Below are 18,442 nucleotides of genomic sequence, written 5' to 3'. Positions count from 1 at the left end.
TATTTTAAAATCTTCCCATTTAAATGGGAAAATGCATTAAACCTTATGGTTGTGATGTAGCTGATAGAACCAGGAAGCGAAGAACAAAAAATAAAAAATTACAATTTAAAAGTCCCACTGGGAATATTAATGAGAGGCAGGATCAAAAGATGTGCAGTTTTCCTCAATGCCTTCAAATCACAGTCACAATTCTCATTTTGGTTTTACAAAGCTTTTGCTTTTAGTCCACAAATCAATTATGTCTTGAATGGTGGCACCTATAGAAGGTGCTGTGTATGAATATTTAGAGTGTCTTTAGTTCTGCAATTAGTGGTGGAACTGACTTCAGTTAACTGCTTGTGATACAGAGGTTTGGGGTCAAAAATAATATTCTTCTGTGTATTATGGATTGGCTCATTTTTTGGAGCTAGTCTATTTCCTAACCTCAATTTGCCATATGAAGTTATTTACACCTGGGGCTTACTGGGACTGCCATGGCAGCTTTGGTACTTTGCAAGATGATTTGAGTATTCAATACTCTGATCTGAAGGGGATTTAGCCTCATGGTTCTAGGAATAGTTAAATCTGTTTTAGGTGCAGGAATCACAGTGAAGAATTGCTTTGCTCAGGTTGTTCCCCAAGCCCATGTTTTGCTGTGCTGCTTTGATTTTGATGTCAATATTAAAATTCTTCTGGTGCTTAATGAAAGGACTGAGGAGAAAATTTAACGTACACAGTGTTAAACTTCAGATGCCTTTACTTCCCCATGAAAACCATGCATTAAGAGTATGTACTGCTCAGATGGTTTCATTGCAAGCTCATTTGGGTTTCTTTCCAAAATAAACTGTCAGTTTAAATCTCTCTTCATACATGCATTAAATTTATACTGTTTCATAAAACAAAAGTACAAAGAATATTATTGAACAGTTCTGCTCTTGAATTCACCAAAGCTAAAATGAAACACTGGGTAGAAGTTCAGGATTGTTTGCAGAAAGATATTGCTCAGCTCAAGCTGCTGGGCATAGCTTTTAGTTTATGATCCTTGCCATTTCTCAAGAAGTGTTAGGGCTATACTGCACCTGATTAAAAAGAAAAATTGTACATCAATGCACCATAAAGTAGTGCCCTGGGAGGCTCCAAGCAGCTATGAGCCCTGTAAACAGTTTTAGTAGAGGTTTGCATCTCAGAGAATATGACACAAAATCTCACATTTGCTTAATCACCTTAAAACTTGCAATACAAAGAAACCAGTAAGTAAATTAAAACTACTGTTCCATGCGTTTTTTAACTTGTTCTTAAGGTCAAATTAAATTAAGTGAAAACACAGTGCTGATGTTTAGAGATATCAACCCATAATAACATTGCCCTTCACTTGTGTTGCAAAAGTAATTTTCCTAATGTGATAAAATATAAAGTATTCTCGTTTGCTTGTTGCTGCTGTTACATCAGATTTTCCTGCTTAGTCGCCTATAAAGCTTGGTAAATTTAGCAATAGTCTCATTATGTGCAATCATGTAATTTGGTTCATCATGTGGAAGCTGCTATTTGAAGCTGACTGTTCGATGTGCCTAATTTCAGTTGCACTTTTAAACCCACGTATCCTGAAAGTGTGGCCTAGGACTCACCTGAGGAGTGAGAGATCCTGGCTTATCTGTAGTTCAGACTTCCAGGGGCCACAGGGTTGCAGCTCCTGTAGCATCCTCTGCACAGCTTGATTCAGTGCATTAAAATATACAAGCATCATATAGCACCAAATTTGGGGCTGTTTCTGGATGATGGGTTGAGTCATAAAGAGAAAATTTTGAACCGCTGCCAAAACCATACCAAGAAAATACCAACCCTGTTTAAAAAAGGCAATGGTGGGCAATGGGCAATATGAACACTCTGAAGTTTGGTTTCTGTTGTTAAAGGTAAAACAAAATTCCTGTGTATATTAACATAAAATCATGTCTTTACATTAACACTTAGATCAAAGCAGGAGTACATGTTGTGTTTTGTTTTGGAGGCTTTTTTTGTTTGTTTGAGGTTTTTCTAGACAGGGTTTCCAGTTATTCCTACTTGCTGCATGTTGGTTCATGATGCAGAGCAATTTTAGCTAGCACAGATGGGATTCCTTTCAGATTAAACAGATGATGCACTCTGGGAGCACTTCATATATTCCACCCATTCATTGGTTTTGAGACTACGGAACCAGAGCTCTTCAGAAGTAACCCCACCAAAAACATGTGTTTATATATCATATTATAAATATCAGGTCCATTGTACCAGCTGCTTCATTCCTATTTGTGTTGTTTGCTTCAGAATATTTTAAAATGATCATCAAAGCAGTGAAGGAATGAGTAATGTTTGCAGTGAAAACAATTTTGTGTGTTTTCCACTTGCAATAAGGATTTTTGCATTATGTCAAATGTTCATTCAACACATTCATATTATCTCCCAGGAAAATGTAATAAGGTCCTCTTTATGAATTATTATGAGTCACTTGAACTGCTTAAAATCTTCTTTTTTCATTCCTACCTAACCATCCTTTTAAGTAAATGACTTCTTATCATTCTCTGTTTAACACATGTCATGGGTTCATAATGTCATAATTCATTGCTGATTTGACTTCTGCATTTTCTATTTGGAATGTGACAAGAAGCTCCAATGCACTGGAATAGGGGGAAATTTCATTAAACAGGTCTATTTCAATGTTGGCTTTATCTCATGAATTACAATATCCTGTTGATGAGAAGTGTGATATTTTATTATTGGTGCTGCAGCAAACTGAAAATGTTTTGAACTGCCAAGGAAAGGAAAAAATCTGTCAGGTGTATTCTTAGAATAATCACCAGTACCTGAGGATTAAGCTCCAAGAGAGTGTGTGCTCACATAAATTTAAGAACACTTTTAAAATTGCTTCTAGTTCTATAAATTTATATGTATTTTCACTGAGTATTCTAACTAAACTAAAGCTTCTTAATCTTCTGGGTGAGATGTTTTTGTGATGAATTCTGCACCATAACTAAGGTTAGATACAATCCTGAGGTTTTGACTTCTGCACCAGATCTTTGATAGCAGGTTTGGAGTGCAGGGTCTTGCTGCTGTAGAGAAACTAGGATGTGAATTCAGTTCTTGCAGAGAGAAGGATCTCTTATTTCATATTCTCCAAGGTCTAATTTAGAAAGAAAAGGGAAGAGAGGTATAGCAATGTAAAAAAGATCTATAGATTAGTTCTTAAAACAGGGTGCAGTTCTAAAGAGTGTACTGTTTTTGTGCACAAATAATCCGTTATTGAGTATCACTTAATTTAAGGGAAATAACAGGATCCTACATATGAATTGAAAGATGTAGATATCTTAAGCTCATTTGAAATTTTTTTTAACATTTTTTTTATAAAATGTTATCAAATCTAATTCACTAAAATCAATACTGATATAATTTTACAGTGGCCTTAAACTTCCAAACACCGGGAACACAAATGGAATTGCAAGATGGAAAATTCCTGGACAATGGTGGTTGTGGCTATGTGCTGAAACCTGTATTCTTGAGGGATCGCAATACCACATTTACAACCCGAAATGTGGGAGGATACAGCAAACCAATGTCTCTGTCAATAAGGGTAAGATGACTGAAGTGTTGTTTTGTTCCATGAAAATGGGAAAGCAAATTTTATGTATTTCAGATGCAATTATTATCTATTTTTTTTCCCCATTTTATTCCTATTCCTGTTTGTTGGGAACTAATGTTTTCAACAAGCTGGTAAAACTCTCACAGAGTATCAACTGCTGCTTGGGTGCTTTCCCATCTGTATTTCACTTATGCTTGCTAAAAATATGTAGGGGTTCAGAGCCTCCAGGAGACTGTAAAAATACATGATTTTTAATGATGCTGTACAAATAAATATAAATAATGTAGCTGCAAAAGGAGCCAGACAATTGTGCATGTGGAAGCTGAACTGAAAACACAGAATTCAAATGTGCACTTCGGGTGTTATTTCTTTCACTATCAATAATACCACCTGTACTATTATAATGTTAATTGACAAATGGAAATTTTTAAAGATAAGATAGGAAGCTTCATGCTTCTTTTAAGTCTCATTATCTTTCTATGCATATATAAAAGACTATTTATAATCCTTAAATGGTATAAATAAGGGTGAAAGGAGGGATGAATTAATAAGTCTTTGAATTATTTCTACTTCTCCCAAATTATAATGTGATTTACTTCCCAAAAATACTTGAAATGCATGCCATTTACAAATAAATGATTAGATAAGGCCTTTATTTTGAGGTCAAGTAGATTTGTTATAATTGTTCACTAATTAGAAAAGTCCCTTTTCCCAATGAAAAGGTAATATTTCTGATTACACAGAATACCACTTGCATAAATGCTATTTAATTAGCATATAATTAGTGTGTAATTGCTATTTTGTTTCTTTCAGAGTAATAAATAGCGGAGATAAAACAATAGTTAGTGACAATTATAAAATACTTACATAATGCACGCACCTAATCAAGAACATTCTAGTGTCCTGACAGTGAGCATACCAATTGTGAATAGACATTGCTGGATGATTTCAGGCAGCCAGGCAAATACATCACTTATTTTAGCCCTAATTTGTATGAAGCTGGAATTAGGATGAGGAGAAACCCTGAATTGTAATGCAGGAGACAGACAAAACCATTGTCAATGCAGAGGAAGTGTCTGAGTTTGGAAGGAGCTGGAGAAGAGAAAGGCTGTGTTTAAGATTGAGGACTTTAGACTGAGACTTCAGGCTGGATAGTGCGGGCTGCAGAGAGGCAATGGCATCCCACTGGCTGAGGGAATGAAGGGCACAGAGAGCCCCATTCATAGCCAGCAGCAAAAACCAGGAAATTGTGGTTGAAGACAAAAGCAATTTGGAGCAGGAGTCAAAGGAAAAGCAGCTTCTGCTGAAAAAGTTACTAACCAGATGAATGCAGAAATGACAACAGAAAGCAAAGATAGAAAACATCTAAGGGGCAAATCTCTCTGAATGAATGAATGAATGAACGAATGAAGAATAGAAAAATCACATAGGGCCTGATTTTACTGAATTCCTTATCCTCAACCTAATGTGCCACAATTCCCATCAAGAGGCATAGAGCCTTTGAAGCAGAAATAGGGATGTTCAAGGTGCTTCCTAAATTTATACATCACTCTGTATGTCTGCTTCACCTTGGATCTCAAAAATTGATTTGATTTATGGCTTTGGGTCACGGTGTGCTTGAAAGAACTCACTCTTTTCCCATGCCAGGGGAGGCTTAGGCTAGGTCTAGCAGTGGGTCATGCAGGCCTTGGCAATGGCCCTCAGGAAATGGCAAGGAATCTCCCATGTCCTTAGTGGGCAGCCCATCAGTGATTGCAAAGATTCCTGGTGAAGGCAGCAGCAATTCCTTAGGAAGAAAGAGCATCAGTGTTTGCCAAGCCACTGCTCTTCAGTATTTCAGGCTAGAACTTCTCTTGGGGCAAGGTGCTACAAGCACTGGAAAATATCAAAGCAAAGTGTGGGATTTGTGGGTTTTGATTTTTGGGGTGGTTGACAGGGGAATAAGAATCTCTTATGATGCTTAGGCCTGAGACCAGGATTGGGAGTCATATCTTTCACCTGGACTTTCAGGCTTGTATATCTCTCTCAATACATGTTATATACTAATTCCTAAAAGGCTGATTACTGCACAGATGTTGACTCTTTCCTAGCTACCCTGAAATATAGATAAAAAGCAGACAAAGTTGTGACTTTCATAAATCCTGTCTTAGTCTGGGTGCCAGATTACAGGGCAGTCTGAGACAAAATTTCCTGTTTTTGGAAATTTTGGTCAAAACACATCAGGAAGCTCACTGAATGAAGAGTTTTTGTCTAATACTAAGGAATACTGTGCAAGAGATGAGGCACAGGTGAGGCAGTCTGCTACATACCCTGTAGCACAATGCTGATGTCACGGTGGGTCTTGATGCTGATCCACTCCACACAGATTGGAATTCATGAGCTCGATAGCAGAAAATGTAAAAATCACTGTAGGCTGATTCCAATAGGATTATTTTGTACAGTAGCAATATATAATTTTTATGTATAGCTATTGAATAAAAAAACCTGAAAATTATTGTTTAAAATATTATTTCAGTTATTTATTTATCTCTATATTTATTTATTTATAAAGAGGGTGGTGAAACACTGGCACAGGCAGCCCAGAGAGGTTATGTGTATCCCATCCCTCTAACCATTCAAGGTCAGTTTGGACTGGGCTCAGACCAATCTGATCTAGTTAAAACATGCTCCTAAACCACAATGTTTCTAAAAAAGTATATATATATATATAAGTAAATTAGATAGGAAGCACCATATTCTTGATTCCACTGTGTTTATTACACCAGTTTATGACTGGCATATACTTAAAGTAATTTCTTTTGAAAGCTATTTCTATTATGGTGACTATATGGCTGTGGTGAATTAGTTCATTCTTACAGTTATTTCAATATAACTTTAATTTTCCAGCTCATCAGTGGCCATCAGTTACCACGCAGCAGCACGTCAAGGAGCAACAAAGCTAACCCCATGGTACAGATAGAAATCCATGGTGTACCAGAGGATGAAGCAAGAAAGAACTCTAGTATTGTAAGAAGCAATGGTGAGCATCAGTCTGCTTCTCTAGGCTGTGAACAAAGCACAACAACATTTTATAAGGAAACACCAACTTTGCATCCCAAGGAGTTATAGAAAATGCAATTATTTCTCTCTAGACTAGGATTTCCTGGCACAAAATCTGTAGCAGAAGTTCATGCTGTGTGTGCCATTTTTCTAGACTGGTAGATTAAGGAAGCACAAACACACAGCTGGGAGCACTCCCCCTTTCTAAAGGAAGGTGGAATTTATTTTTTTTCACACTGCTGTGGGCTCATCCTGGACAGCAGCTCAGCTCCAAAGAGCTGCTTGCTTGTTGTCCTCTAGTTGGATGGGAAGAGGGCTGGAAAGGCCAAAATGAGAAAACCCTCGGGTAGAGAAGAAGACAGTTTGATAGATAAAGCAAAAGCTGCCCACACAAGCAAAGCAAAATAAGGAATTCATTCACCACTTCCCATGGGCAGGCAGGTGTAGAGCCATTCCCAGGGAAACAAGGCTTCATTTTGGAGCTCTGAGGTTACTTGGGAAGACAGACACTGCAATTCTGAATGCCCTCTCTTCCTCCTTCCCCCCAGCTGTGAGCATGACACCATTTGTAAGGAACATCCCCTTGGCCAGCTGGGGTCAGCTGTACCACTTGTGCCTCCTCCCAACTTCCTGGGTACCCCCAGCCCCCTCACTGGGATGGGGAGGCTGCTCTGCAGTGAGAAAGACAGAAATCTCGACACTGTGGAAGCCCTGTTCAGCAATAGCTCAAACACTGGGGTGTAGTCAGTGCTGTTTGAGTCAAAAATCCAAAATGCAGCACCATAGGGGTTGGCATGAAGAAAGTTAACCCTATCCCAGCCTTAACCACTTAACTTAATGACGAGGTTTTCTTAAGAAATTGCTGTAACTTCATCACTCGTCTCATTTAAAGTCTCTGGTAGGAGTAATCCCTTAATTGCTTGACAGGTGAAGTGTGTACTCTTTGTAGCTGTCTGTGAGCACTCCCTTATCTTTATAATACAGATCTTCTTGATGTCTCAGACTACAAGCTTTCTGTGATCTCATTTTGTCTGTGCCTCTGTCTTCTATGCTTCCTTTTTCTTTTTTATAGATAGCTGCTGTTTTAAATCAGCCCCTGAATTTCTTTTCCCTGTATGAACATTGCTAAAGACCAGGCAAACCCCTCCTGTTCCACATTCTCTTTTTGTATTTCTAGTCAAGTGAACGTTTTACTACCTGAATTTATTCATTTCCAACACTGTGAAAGGAGAAACTTTGACAAAAGCATGAAACTGGTATGGCTATAGGAAAATTTAAGCTGAGCAGAAGTTCTTAACCTGACTATCCTTGTCTCATTTTTCTCTCTTTTAAGGGATGACACCAACTATCTTAGGCTTTTGCCCCACTACAGTCAGTGGGAGTTTAGTTATTTGTTTAAATGGGCACAGATACCTAGGGTAAAAGAAACTCTTTACCAGTTCAGACTAGTGATAGCAGCTTAGTTATAGAGTAGAAAAAAAAGAAATCATATTTTAATCCTGTTTCTTTTCTCCTTTAATTAGCTTTGAGCCCTAAATGGAATGAAACATTCTCTTTTAACATCCAAGTTCCAGAACTGGCAATGATACGCTTCTGCGTGCAGAATGAGATTTCTGTGTGTAACAACGAATTCCTTGGCCAGTACACTTTACCTGTGATGAGCCTGAATACAGGTAATATTTTTATGTCAACCACTTATAACAGCTCAAAAAAATCTGCAACATTCCAGGCTTTTTTTGTTACTGTAGCATTGAGAGACTTCAGCACCACCTTTATTTTCTAGAACACGATTTTGTAACAAAATGAATAAATGGCACTCTCTATGTTTGAAATAAACATATTCTCTGAATGCAAATCCGTGATGTTGAAATCAGAACAATATTAATGGCAGGTGATTATTCCCACTGCAGTGTTCCATTCTAGATGGAAACTGCTCAGGTGGTATTTTAATTCATTGCAAGAAGTGAGACTAGTCAGAGCTGCTATGAAGACAGTGGTTTTGTGCACTTAGATAAGTTCAAAACCCAATACCAAATTAAAACAAAATCAACCACCAAAACCCCCTCAGGTAACCTATCTGCAACTTTTCAGAGTGGAGAACAATGGTTAAAAATAGGGCAAAATATTCATGGTATTTTTCTTGCTGGAGTTTCTTTTGTTAAGCCAGTAGAGTTCCTGGAACTTTTGTAATGAAAAGGCTGCTCATAAAGAGCAGACACAGAAGCCAATAGGCCAAGGAGAAAGGCTTATGTAAAATGGCTGTTTACTACACTGGCTTTCCAAAGCCATTTCTGACAAAACAAACAGCTTTTATTAGTGAATAAAGACAGCAAGGCAAAACACTGGAGCTGGCAACAGGCACCACACCTTTTTTATTAAGCTTAACAGGATTTGAAATGGTGCATTTTTTTTCCCTCATGTTTGGAAGTCATAAAGCTGCTTGTGATTCTTAGTTGAGGCTGAGGAGTTATACAAGAAAAATGACATTACTCTTAGAGCTCAGTTGTTTTTCTACAACATGAATTTTTACACTGATAACCTTTTCGTTTCCTTTTATTTGTATACTTCAGGATAATGAAAGAACACTCAACCTAACAATTCACAATATCTGAGACAAATTCAAATATCAGGCACTGCTGCTTACAAGCACTTGCAAAATTATTGATTGAGGTTTTTTTAGATACAAATTTTCAGTGAGGCTTAATGTCTTTATAATTTTGGTTACAAATGAGGGATTCATATTTTGGAAAAGTAAGAGCAGTAGATTTCTGAGGAAACATTTTCAGTGCAATAATTAAAATTCTAGGGAGTGAGTCTAGGTACAAAAATTATAAATGATGCCAAACAAATTGCCCCAATCCCCACTTAACACAATATAAAAAAAGTAATTTGCTATCAGAATGCCCAGAGGCCATAAATAAAATGCTTCTAAGAGGTAAAGTGATAAATAATTTCAAAATTTATTACAATTTATTACATTCATTGCAATGCTTAACATTGAGATCTCTGAAAGCAGGTCTGGAACGATGGTTTTGCTTTAGGTACCCAAGTACTCTCTAAACAGTGAAATAGGAAAATAATGTTCTTGCAGAGGGAGTCACAACAAGCAGAAGACAAGGCAAGAACTGCCTAATATGCTGGAGAGTGAGCATGGATTTCAGTCTTAGTCTTCAGCATTCCAATTGCTTAAATCTGTACTACAGGACTGTCCCCAGGTCCCTAGGATTCATATCCCTGAGGGCAAGTTGCTTCCAAAAGCTGAGCAGTGCTTACATCTTTTATTTTCTTTGACAGCCAGAGGGGCAAGGTTGTGCCATTTCCTCCCTCCTCTGCATTTTCTTTTGAAAGGATTCAAATCTATATCCACACTGCCTTCCTTTCCCCAGCAGCAGACTCCAACTACCTGTAGACTCCACTGGGGAGGAATGCTCGCTGTCCAGCTGCAGCAGAATTTGATTTTCCATGTAGTGATTATGTAGCTATACTCAGAGGGGCTGAAATTGAGAAAAATTCTCTACCTGGGTGGTTAAAGGCAAATAGGAGGGGGGAGTCCTCTCTTACAGTCCCTGTGCCAATGAATCTGCCATGGTGAATACTAATACAGGACAGGAACTCAATTTTTAACTCTATTATCATGGGATCCAAGAGTAGTTAATTATTTAATGCAAATTGGGGCAATTTCAATAATAAAAAAGAAGTTTTACTTCTCTCAGGAAACTTTGTAGAATCTTCTGTAGGTAGGGGCTAGAACACAAGTCTTCAGAAATTAGTCTTAGTCTTTGAAGTGTATCTTCGGATAAGAAATCAACCAAGCCTTCCACATATTGTGTGCATGCCTTAAAAACTGATCTCAAATGTAAATTGCCTACAACCAGCTTTAATATTTGCTGCCTAGAATCTGAACCTTAAATACCAGAGGAACTTATGTGTAGTGTGACAGAACAAGGGGAAATGGCTCAAGCTGTGCCAGGGAAGGTTCAGTTGGACATCAGGGAGAATTTTGTCACTGGTAGGGTTGTCCATTATTAGAAAGAGCTGCTCAGACAGGAGGTGGAACCACCATCTCTGAAGGTGCTCAAGAAACAATTGGATGTGGCACTCAGTGCCATGCCCTGGTTCACAAGGAGGTGTTCAGTCAAAGGCTGGACTTGATGATCTTAGAGCTCTTTTCCAATCTAAACAATTCTATGATTCTGTATGAAAGAAGCAAGAAATTCCAAACCCAGGTAAATGTGGCTCCCAAAGACTCCACAGGCATCCACACACAGCTAAAGAGGGATTTTGAAAACTGCAGTTCAGAACATGGATACTTCTACAAAACAGACTTACTTAAATAGCTGGAATTATTTACATATATACATAGAAAAAACACAGAATTTTTTTTAACCATAAGTGACATTGTCACTTGTTATTAAATAAGGGACATTTAGTCATATAAAGCAGTACAGGCCGGGATTTTTAAGAAAAAGTTGTTTTGTTTTCTAAGCAGGTAAGTGAATTATGTTTGAAATTGAGAACTATGGCTTTTCCAAATGCTTCAATAACCAGATGAACACGTAGCTTCATGATGGCATGACCTATCTCTGATAAAGTGAATTACTCATATGAAATTAACTTTTTAAGAAGTCATGGTAGAAAGTCTTACACTTCACTTTTTTCTGCCTCAGCTGCACAGTGCATGGCTGCTGCAGCACCGTTCTGTAGGTGCTATCACTGCTGATTCACAAGTTCTTTCATTTGCTCTCAAAACAATGTGTGCAGCACATAACCTGGGATGTTACAATGTAAGTTTGCCCATGTTTAAATATCACTGGGCTGAAAGTCTTCCATTTGAAAAAATATCACATCCTGCAAAACACTGGGCTTTTTCACTCTGACACCAAAAATACCAGAATTGAAATACTATATATATATAAATGAGAAAAACCAGCACAAATGATATTCAGTTCTAGTATAATTTCATTTTATTTTAAAGAGCTACTTACAGAATCATAAATTATGCCTTGTTTGCATTGGTGATCATAAAAACACTCCATCATAATATTTGTGCTTGTGGTTTATACGCTAATAAAGGTGTCATTATATTTACAGGTTACCGTAACATTCCGTTGATATCCAAAGAAGGCACCAAGCTGGAACCTGCATCACTGTTTGTTCATATCTGGTATTATCACTGATGCTCCACAGAAGAAATCATTCTGGAGGATTGCCCCCTGCTCCAATAAAATAACATCTCTGGCTTCGCAACAGCCCCAGTGGCCTGATTCCCAGAGAGGCACATTCACAATGATTTTGTGAAGCCAGAGGGAATATTATGGAGGGGGTATCCCAAATAAGGGCTGCTGTCCTTGGCCCTACTGCTGTTTTTCTGTAGGAGAAGACTGGGTCTGAGAAAACCTAAGGAGCCTTGAGGTGCACAGGTCCATGGGACGTGATGAGAAACATCCACAGGTCCTGAGGAAACTGGCCTGAGCCGCGATCCCTCACTTGGGAAGTCAGGGCAGGTTGGGGAAGTTCCCACTGATGGAAAAAGTGGAAACATAGCCCACATCTGCTATCAAAATCAGCGTTGAGGGAGGTGATTTTACCCTCCTAGTCTGCTCTCAGGAGATCCCACTTGGGAAGTTGCATTTAGCTTTGGGGCCTCCAACACAAGAAAGAGGTTGATCTTTTGGAGAGAGTCTAGAGGAGGGTCATGAAAATGATCAGAGGTGTGGAGCACCTCTGCTGTGAGGAAAGGTTGAGAGAGTTGGAGCTGTTCAGCCTAGAGAAGAAAAGGCTCCAGGGAAACCTTATAGAACCTTCCAGTAGAAGGGTATGTAGCGATTGGAAAAGGGTGGATGGCTTTAAACTGAAAGATTAAACTGTAATTTACATTTAACTGTAAATTAAACTGTAAGTTTAACTGGGTATAAGGAAGAAATTATTTACTGTGAGGGTGGTGAGGCACTGGCACAGGTTTCCAGAGAAGTTGTGGACTCCTCATCCCTGGAAGAGTTCAAAACCAGTAGGATGGGGCTCTGAGCAACCTACAAAGTGTCTCTGGCCATGGCATGGGGTTGGAATGAGATGATCTTTAAAATCCCTCCCAACCCAAGCCATTCTGTGATTCAATTATTCTATGAATGTTTAGAAACAATTAATAAACACTGAATGCTTTTGAATATTTTAAAAATTGAGTTAATGTCAGTTGAAGCTAATTTCAAATTTATGATTAATTATTGAGTGAGAATAATAATCCAATACATATAAGAGATCATGCTAATTTTTTAGGATATAAGCATGTGAAATTGGCATTTTTATTTGTATTGAACAACATCTCTTACCATTGTAGCTTTTCAAGGGGACAGGAAAAATTATACATACAATGTTCCCTTTAAATTTGGAAAAAGTGGGCTCTGACTGAATTATTCCTCTTTAGTGCCCACTGTCATTTTCTTACCTGAAAAAATAGTTTTCAGAAAAAAATTAAAATCATAAAAAAATCATATGCTAGTATTGGTACCTTTCCTTAGCTTAGTCTTGAATGTTCTGCTGCTAAAGCAAGATAAAAAAATTCATGGAGAGTTTGTAAAGAACCATATTCCTCATAGGAGCAGGGAGCTCAGGATACATCTTACCGGGAACTCAGAAAGTTGGAAACACAGTATTCCGAGGAGAACTGGAGAGTTTTAGAAAAATCAAGGGTTGATTATGTGTGTGAAATCTAGGAGGACAACTACTTGCTTAACATCAGTGTAGATCTTACCCATAAGACACAATTTTCCCATCTTCCTTTCAGAACTGAAGCATTGTTGACCTTCCACAGGACTACAGTTACACAACTAATGGCAGATTTGTCACTCAAATATGATTTTTTTTTTAGAAAAGGATGTTTTATCAACAAGTTTCTTTAATATCAAATAATATTGCTTAAGTTTACAGACAGTTCTGATGATAGATTGTAATGCTCTTTTTCTTTATTGTTATTCTAATGCTGTTTCATTAAATGTTGCTCTAAGATGGAAAATCAGGGCATGTGGTAAACAAGTGTTAGAAAATGTCACAGGAAATAACACTGTTAGAAAATTGCATTATAGTTTTAATAAGGAAACTGAGACAGTAGACTAAGAGGAATCTAAAATCAATATTGGAATGTAAGGTCAGGTGATTCCATAACTTTGTAAGCTGGTCTCAGTGTGTTTTCTGTGCTTGAATGACAAGGCACTTGATTTGTCTCCCATGAGACCCTATAGTACAAAAATGTTTGGTGTCCTGATCTTTGTAGTGATGATATTCTGTGTGCCAGCCAATATCCTTTGCATGTGGCGAATATTTTACAGTTTCTCACAGCTCTGAATAGATGAATAATATTAATATCCAAACAGAGTTCCCCTGACCTCCCCTTACTGAGGAGGAGCTTAGTACATCAGTTTGACTAGGGAAAGTATTTTTAGATAAAACCTGATCAAGTCCATTTGTTTGATGCTGAGAAAAACTCCAGCTTATTTTATTTCCTAACACTCCAAGTCCCACTTCAGGAGCTTTATACAACTTTCTATTCTGACGACTGCTGTGGGTGTCCTTTGGGAGAAGAAGGCAATTATCTTCACTTCTGGGATTATTACCCCTCTGTTGACCACTTTTCCACCTGGTAGGACAAATGTCAGATCTGCCCAGTATAAGGGAACTTAAAATTTACAGCAGATCAGACCACAAATCAACACATCTCCTGTGCCTTAAAACTGTGCCCCTGGCCCTGGAAAGGTTTATTTACATGGTCAGTGGGTGTGTGCAAGAGTCTGGCAGTAATGGACAGCTCATTGTGGCTGCTCATATGCCAAATGCTTAAAGAGGTGTTTAAGTGCTTCCTCAAATTAGAGAAAAACAGGGCCCATAATTAGCATCTGTGAACTTAAAGGAACCACTCATGTTCATTATTTAATATATAAATACTCTAAATCTATTCAATGCATGTATTGACTTGAACCCCTTATGCAGCATAGGAGTGCAATGTGGGAAGACTGCTGAACAAATATCTGTGGCATCATGAGCTTAAATAAATCCCCCCTGAAAGCTCACACTCAATATAATCTCTTTATTCATGAACATCAGCTTCTCCCCCCTTCTCTCTTCACACAAATGACCAGTTATATCTGCCTCTTGGATGTCAGAATAAAAAAACAATGATACATATTGTTGACAAATTAATGTCCTGGATTAAATGTGACATTGTATCAAAACTTCTAACATTCTTTAAAAAACCCAAAGTATTGATTGGATAAGATTTAATATGAAATTTGCTGGACATCTGCAGGGAAATGTATTGGCAGGGAACCATCCCATGGTCCTCTGGTGAACTCATCACATGCAATGATGATAAATTACATCATTACCAGCATTGTTTCAACACCATCAGTGGAATTAATGGGCAAAGAATGAGGCCCCACACACTGAGAATTTAGTATTTTTACTGTACTATTTAATATTAACAAAACCAAGCCCTTCATTGCTGTCATAAGAACTTCTGCATATTGCTACAAGTCCTTAGCACGTGATTCCTTAAACTCACGCTGTCAGGAATCTGTGGCAGGAACATGGTAGCACATTTAAGACAATAGCATTATGAAATGTTAGGATATGTGCTCAGCAGATGACTGCCTATTCTCAAGGGCAACTGAGACAAAATGTACCGTGGGAAATGGGATAAAGAAACATTAGTGAGTGGGCAAATAATTGAATCATCTCGGAGAGCATTTAAATTACACTGTTTCCCAGGGAGTACCACTTTTCTTCATTGAACTGGACACTGCTCAGCTGAATGTTAACAGCTCCCACAAATGTTCCTTTGCTTTTCACAACAAGCTTCAGTACACGGCCTTGGAGCTCTGGGACTCTGTCATATACAATCTGCAATAATATCTAGTGAAATAGAAAAAAAAAATACAAGTTTGTTAATCTATTTGACAGGCAAAGCACTTCAAATAGGATGATGATTAATCCAACTTTGTGATAATTGCTTTAAACTTCCATCCAGAATAGTAAGCTATTAACCATGAGCCAAATTCACTTAACTTAGTGAATTTACCTCAGAAATACATTTGACCTTATCTAGTTTATATAAAGAGATTCTACCTTAGAATCACGAGCTTAAGCTCGTGAAATCTGATTACCATTTTAAAATAAATTTGAAACCTGTCTTGAACAATGCTTGAGAAAAAAAAAAATCAGTATTCATAATTTTCCCTGTGAAAACTGGGAAAGATTGGACCCAGTTGAGCAAATGGAAGTTACTAAATTTAGATATATCTGATACTCCAGATATGCTGTTGATACTTCTCCAAATAAATGAGATGTTTAAATGGTAGTTTAGCATGTCTTAAACAATTATTAATGTCTATAGATTTAAAATAGCTTTTAAATTACCTTAATATTGTGAGAACACACAGGGATAAAGTATGAAATTATAATGGTGTAGTTTCTGAATTTTAAAAAAACCCCAAATAATCTGGAGCAATAGCCTAACAAGAATAAATTGCACTTAGAACAAATTCCCATGCTTCAGTCCCTGCATTAATCAAAAACTGTTGAGCAAACTGCATGTGGGCTGATAAAAATATGAAGGAAAATGCTCTCAGAGCGGGCCTGAAAGGTAAGTTTGCTTAAGAGAAGCTCATTTAATCTAAAATTTGTATGGCTGGAAATGTTTTTGCTATTTCACTTGCAGTGGAAAAATGCTTTAAATTTTAATCTCTCTATGCCATTTAAAAAGCAAACGTGGCGACATTCTCTCACTTCAGGAGAATGGAAAACTGAAACTGCCTTAAAGTCATTTGCCTGCTTGGATTTTCCATGGAATCTGAATGCAGGCTGTTACCTATGGCACTGCTGAGGAAAAGGAGAGGCAGACTGAGCCCCTCTGGCTTGGACCTCTGTGGGCTGGACTGATAAACCCTCTCTGTATTTCCACTTGCAATTGCATTCATGGAATGGACAGGACACCAGGCGATCCTCACAGAAAGCACCAACAGGACACCAAGAAAGGTCTTACCAGGGGGTTAAAATTGCCTTTTCCATTTAGAAGCCTTTGGAAATAATAGATTGGGATGGCTGTCATGAAATTTGCACCTGGTGCTTTTTGGTTTTCATGTTTACTGTGCCTAATTTGCCAGACTGTCCATGAATTACAGATTCCACAGCTTCTCTTTTCCTCACCAAAATAAAAGTGAGATGATGAAGAAAATCTGAAAAGCAAGGACAGGCACAGTAAGCAGAATATAATTTAGAATAAGTCTGTGATCTGATGCTGAGGTGATGCTAATGCTATCAAAGAAAGCTGCCTTGTTTCTTTGCCAATGTATTAAAGGTACCAGCTGTTGCTTTAAATCACCAAAACCTACACATATCAGCTGTAAATGTTAAGAAACTGAACTGGGGTAATGAGCAACTTTCAATCTTTGGCCAAAAATAGGCTTTCATCTTTGAGCAATGACAGACTTTTGCAGTGCAGGGTAGGTGGTTTTCAAATTCTCCCAGTAAACTGTTTCTAAAATGGTATTGCAAATTCAGCTGGAGTAAGGATTATTATCAGGATGTAGGGACAGAAGAAAGGTCTGGAGAAAGCTGAATAAGGGTGTGGATAAAACAAATGACACGTTCCAGAATTTGGGAACAGTTAAATCCTGAAATGATTGTGCTGTGAGAATATTTGCCTGCCTTTTACACAGACAGATCCGATGGAGGTGAGTTATATGTGGCCATGCAGCAAATCAGTGGGACAGTTAGGGCTGGAATTCAACTATTGCTGGCTGCAAAAAGAGAAACACTGTTGACCTACAGGAGTCTAATGACATTTTAATCACAAATGAGGGACAGTTGCTTCTCCATAGGTAGCCATGGCACAGTTCCTAGATTTGGTAATTAATCCAAGGCAGTTTTGATGCATGGTGCTGGAGGGAGCAGCCGTGGCTCCTGGTGCAGTTCCCCTCCTCCCCTTTCATCAGACTGGCTGGGGCTGCTCTGCCTTCCTTTTCTCTTTACACTGCATTCCACTTTTCTGTGTTCCTTCTCCTCTTCTCTACCACCATTTCTTAATGCAATATAACATTAACTGCTATGAGTGCCACAAATTCCAAAATCCAAACACAGGCACAAGAGAAAAGAAGGATTTGTTTGCTAAAAGCAGCTCCACAACATTTGCTGTAACTCATTTTATTGTCAGCCCTCCTGGACTTTCACATCTTCACTCTCACACCCGAGTAAAAATCAAACATAAAAAGCAGTTTTGCAAGGTTGATAATTTGCTGTAGGCAGTCATAAGCAATAGAAGTACAAAACTAGAATCAAAAATACCCAAGAGAAGCACATTTCAGATTTTTCTCAGTCTGGAACAAAGAAGGAAATTAATATACAGCTTCCTTCCAGCCATTTGGCTTTAATAAAAACTTATGAACTCATAAAAAAGGCTACTACATTTCTGTACACGGTGTTTTGGACAGCAACTAACTTAAGAGACAGCTGACTTATATTTTTAGTAGTTTTGCTTCCCTGGGGCAGCTTCTGCCTCAGTCTACCAGCCTTGGACAAAAAAATGCATCCAGAATGACATCACATATGGAGGAGCAGAGCTGCTAAAGCACAGGCATCGGGTTGGAAGGGGCCAAGTTCAGTGGAACCATATGTCCCCACTGTGATTAGCACTTCCCAGTGAAAAAGATTGAGCATCTGGGAAGAAGGCTCTCCGTTTTGATTAAGGACATTAAAGCTTTCACGGGATTTCTTTTAACAGCAGCGGAATACTCGTGAACCACAATTAAATCTCCTCCCAGTGACTAG

At 38.1% G+C, this 18,442-nt stretch overlaps 1 protein-coding gene across 1 annotated transcript in view; it reads left to right on the top strand.

The window, feature by feature from the left end:
• LOC131586099 (1-phosphatidylinositol 4,5-bisphosphate phosphodiesterase zeta-1-like) overlaps positions 1 to 15,758 on the top strand; it is a 49,986-nt gene extending 34,228 nt beyond the window's left edge. Inside the window, exons 10-13 of the mRNA XM_058852838.1 lie at positions 3,408 to 3,580; positions 6,476 to 6,608; positions 8,152 to 8,301; positions 11,720 to 15,758. Of these exons, the coding sequence (XP_058708821.1) occupies positions 3,408 to 3,580; positions 6,476 to 6,608; positions 8,152 to 8,301; positions 11,720 to 11,805 (542 nt within the window). The 3' untranslated portion in view covers positions 11,806 to 15,758. The remainder of the gene's footprint in view (positions 1 to 3,407; positions 3,581 to 6,475; positions 6,609 to 8,151; positions 8,302 to 11,719) is intronic.
• Positions 15,759 to 18,442: the final 2,684 nt, after the last annotated feature.

Source organism: Poecile atricapillus, chromosome 18 (genome assembly GCF_030490865.1).
Source record: "Poecile atricapillus isolate bPoeAtr1 chromosome 18, bPoeAtr1.hap1, whole genome shotgun sequence".
Lineage (NCBI taxonomy): Eukaryota > Metazoa > Chordata > Aves > Passeriformes > Paridae > Poecile > Poecile atricapillus.
The sequence above is the reverse complement of the archived record's forward strand: the minus strand, read 5'-3'. Positions and strand labels throughout refer to the sequence as shown.